Genomic DNA, 4,417 nt, shown 5'->3' on the forward strand with positions numbered 1-4,417 from the left:
TTTATTTATTTATTTTTTTAATTGCGTGGGTTGTTTATTTTCAGTTATTTATTTATTTAATTTTAATTGCGTGGCTTGCGTCTTTAAATTCTTAGATGACGAATGGTTAGAATGTTATTTTAGATACATATGTTTAGGACGGTAATTAGAATTAGATCACACCATTAATCAGTTCACTTTCGCATTATTAAAAGAAATAAAATATAAAGTGATTGTTCTCCCTGTGTTCGACCCGTAGCTACACTGATCCGTAAGCTTGCAATTACATTTTAAATCTCAAACAAAGCCTCTATGGTGAAGAAGTTTTGCAACCTTAAGCATGGGGTTTATGTGGCCCTGGGCTGGGGCGGGTATGCAAACCGCATGAGGCTGCTTGTCTTCCGCTCCAACAGAATCCATTCTCTCCTCCACGGGATCAGAAGCCCACCTCCCACTCTCTCTCTCAAGAAACACAGCACCCAAGACAGCAGTTGTCCACGTCCACGTTGAGAAATAGAATAAAAGGAAAAAGAGGGGATAAAATAAAAGACCAGTTATTGTTAAGGAAATTAAAGCTAACGTGGTTGATACTTGAATGATGCCGTTCAATCTGCTTCAAAGGTAAGAACTGTCCTCAGAATCTCAGATTGAGAGTCTCAAGTGGTTTCTCTCTTGTGGAAGTCTTTGAGCATGGTTGTTGGGAGGCCTTCCAGTTGTTTATGGTATCCCTCTTCCTTTCTTCTTCTCAATAAAACATCTTATCTATACAATAACGAAATTGAAATTTAAAATATAAATAAAAAGGGACCAAGTTTTCCTTCTGCCAGGGTGAAAAGTGTGTTATAACTTAGATCCCATGTCAGTTCTAGTGGGATTTCTGTTCTACTACCACTTAACACATCGATCCTTTGGAGTTGCAGCGAAGTTTCCTTCACGGGTTGGAGGCCTAACACACATACAATGGTTGGGAGAACCTAGACATACACACTTGAGTCCTCCCGATTGTTGGATGCCCTTCTTATCCAAAAAAAAATGTTGGATATGCACTAACCCTTTAATAATATTGGAGAGGATCTGAATCATTTAATCAGGGATAAAAGGTCGAATATGAGAAAAACTTGGATAAACAAAGATTTCCTACAGTTTTTCTGGGCTTCTTCTATAAAAACCAAACATCATAAGGGCAGCTATCCTCTTAAATCCACAGGCTGACGATCGCCAACGAAAGGAAGATTCGAAATGGAACACGTCGTTTGATAATTTGGAAAAAAAGAAAAATAGAACACGTCATATATGCAATCAAAATCACTATAGAATATTCTTTTAAGAAAAAGGTGCTTGTAAACGATGAGACGCCATTATCATTTGAACAAGATTCTAAAACTATACGTAATCTTCTTTTTGGTAAAAGGCAATATGTAATCAACACCTAAAGTTTCAACTGAAAACTAATCAACAAAGAGTTGAAAACAACCAAAGCTTAGCCGTCTCATTTGATTAGGAGAATGGATCTGTGGAATTCCAAGAATTGCGTGTGGTGTATGAAAAAGACTACCATAGGCGGTGGACTCAGGGGAATTGAGAAGCGTGTGCCATTTTGATATGTTCAAAGTTCTTTCAGAACAGTAATGGATTGTTCTCATATGTGAACTTGATCCGAATTCCTGTTTAGTTGCGAGTGGCCAGAAGCACTTGATTTACCACCTCATCAAAATGGACGTTGGATGACCCACCAGGGGCAATGGCCTCCTCTGCTCTCTTCTTCCATTCCATGGCTTTCATCTTCATCACCTTTCCCCTTTCTCCCACCATCATTTCCCTCACATTCACCTCAACGTCTTCCCGCTTCACGTCATTGTTGATCTCGTCGCCGATCCCCCAATGAACGCACGAATACCGGCAGATCGTCAGTTGATCGGCGAAGAACGGCCAACACAACACGGGCACCCCACCGCATATGCTCTCAAGTGTGGAGTTCCAACCACTGTGCGTCAAGAAACAACCCACGGCTGGGTGGTTGAGCACTTCCTCCTGTGGACACCAACTCGCCAGAATGCCTCTCTCTTTGGTTCGAGTCACAAACTCGGACGGCAACACCGCCGAGTCTCCCTCCACTAGGCCAGGTCTTATGATCCACAAAAAGTTCTGCTCGCTATTAGCGAGCCCCCATGCGAACTCTACCAGTTGCTGAGGTGTTATAACCGTGACGCTCCCGAAGTTCACATAAAGCACCGAACCGGGTTCTTTTAAATTGAGCCAATTAAGACACTCCGGTTCTTCTCTCCACAAATTCATGAACCCGATTGACTTTGAACCGTCGTCTTGAATCTGGTTCAGCAGCAATTGAAGAGGACCAATGCTGTAAACGCGCGGCAACATTACAGAGAGTGCTTTCAAGGCGTTATGCTCTAGGGCATCGAAGGTATTTAATATGACCGCCGCAGCTTTTTTAGCTCTGACCGCTTCATCTTTGATGAAGTTGAGCATGATATCGTTTGGATCCGTGGTTCGAACGAAACTAGTAATATCTCTCAAACGGATATCTTTCATTCCTGGGATCCAATCAATGGGGGTGTCTAAATACCCATTTATCAAGTAGCTTGAATCTGTTGTTACAATACACAAGATAATTAACATAGCAGAGAGAATGTAATCTTGGAGGCTACGTTTGATTGCAATGGGAATTTAAAAGGAAGAGAAGTGAAATTTTCATACTTTAAAAAGAATTGTTTACAATCATTATCTCATATGATTGTATAAACTACTTAATTTTTTTAATCATATTTAATAATGATATATTTTATATATAATTTTTATTTTACATATTATAGCAAAGGGTTTTGGATGCAAAGTAAAGTGAAATTTTATAACCAAATATGTAATGATTTGAAGTTAATGTTAAAGTCACATGGATATTGATTACATATATATATATATATATATATCTATATATATTTTAAGTATGAAAATTTCACTTCCTTTCCCTTTAATTTCCCTTACAACCAAACATAGCAGGAAAATATAAAATAAAATTCAAGACAATTTTTCGGATTTTAAAAAGCAATCTCTTTCGAGATCAAAGCTATGTTGAGTTTCTCTTTTGGCTTATGGGTGGATTATCTCAAGAATTATAACGTTGTCACTTCCTTGGAACTTCCCTCTCTCCTTAAAGACGTAATCTTACCTTGTTTTCTTTTGTTGTCTTCCCCTTTTGGGGTATTCGATATGTATATTTGAGTTTTATTGAATATTAATTGGGGAAGAGTACACCAGCATGGGATCAATAGGAATCCCACATAGAAGCATCAAGAAGGTGAGAATTTTCTCCTTTCATTGGGGGTGTTGTGGTTATTTGCCCCCTATCCCCAATGTGTTTGGCACTACTCCCACACTCCTAGATCGAGTTCTTTTTCCCATATAAATTTTATCCACCCAAAAATAGGAAACAAAGTTTTCTATCCAGAAGCTGCTCTACGCCACAAACACAGGGAGAGCAAAATGACCACAGTGCCTCTCCAAGGACACATGCTCCTGTGATTGTGGCGCAAGGGCCGCTCCTGACTGAAAACAATTTGCCCCAAAAAGACACAATAGGTATTATAGACTATAACAGAGCGGCAGATATTAGAGAATGAGAAGACCGAATTAGGTTCATGTACGAGAACAATCTCCTACGTTCCTGGTTTGTGGATTTAAAATCCATTTTCTCTCTCTTCATTTAATAAATTCTAAATCTACGTATCAAGGAGCACGAGATTGTTCTCCTATGTGAACCTGACCTGGATTCTGAGACCTAAGTGGATAATACCATTATGTATTGTGCATATTCTTTCCCACAAACGGTTGTTATTTCATAAATTTAATTTTAGCTATACCTTTGAGCGGAGTAAGGCCTCTTTCCATGAGATGGGGATAGTGCATGCAGCCTAAGAAGCTACAGGCGCTGGTCGGCCAGAACAATACTTCAGGGACTCCAATTACCTCAGCAGCTTCGAGGGTGAAGCTCATGATACCATCAGAGACTATGCAACTCACTGGAGGGATGTCGGCAGTGGTGTTGAGTTTGGAGAGAAGCTTGCGGAAGGGAACTAAGCAAGTGGTGCTTGTAGACTGAAAGAGGGCTGGGACATCTTGGTTGGCATCTATATCAGAAGGTGGGAGACCGTCCGGGATAGTCTCAAATTGGAAGTCAGGTAAGCCCTTGACAGAATCAGGGCCTCTTGACTTGAGTATGCGTTTGTAGATGAATTCAGTGTTGACGAAGGTGATGTGGAAGCCTCTGTGGTGGAGAAGCTTTGCTACCTTAAGCATGGGGTTTATGTGGCCCTGGGCTGGGGCGGGTATGCAAACCGCATGAAACTTCTTCTCCTCCACTATAACAGAATCCATTCTCTCCCCTTTTGGAACAGAAACCTCTCTCTCTCTCTCTCTCTCTCTC

At 40.4% G+C, this 4,417-nt stretch overlaps 1 protein-coding gene across 1 annotated transcript; it reads right to left on the bottom strand.

Moving 5' to 3' along the window:
* Positions 1-1,316: 1,316 nt before the first annotated feature.
* On the bottom strand, positions 1,317-4,417 carry LOC122065633 (7-deoxyloganetin glucosyltransferase-like). Its single transcript, XM_042629455.1, has 2 exons — positions 3,855-4,417; positions 1,317-2,585 (listed from the first exon to the last, which is right to left on the bottom strand). Exons 1-2 carry the CDS (start codon positions 4,366-4,368, stop codon positions 1,648-1,650), a joined length of 1,452 nt encoding a protein of 483 aa, XP_042485389.1. The 5' UTR covers positions 4,369-4,417; the 3' UTR covers positions 1,317-1,647.

Source organism: Macadamia integrifolia, unplaced genomic scaffold (assembly GCF_013358625.1).
Source record: "Macadamia integrifolia cultivar HAES 741 unplaced genomic scaffold, SCU_Mint_v3 scaffold2077, whole genome shotgun sequence".
Taxonomy (NCBI): domain Eukaryota; kingdom Viridiplantae; phylum Streptophyta; class Magnoliopsida; order Proteales; family Proteaceae; genus Macadamia; species Macadamia integrifolia.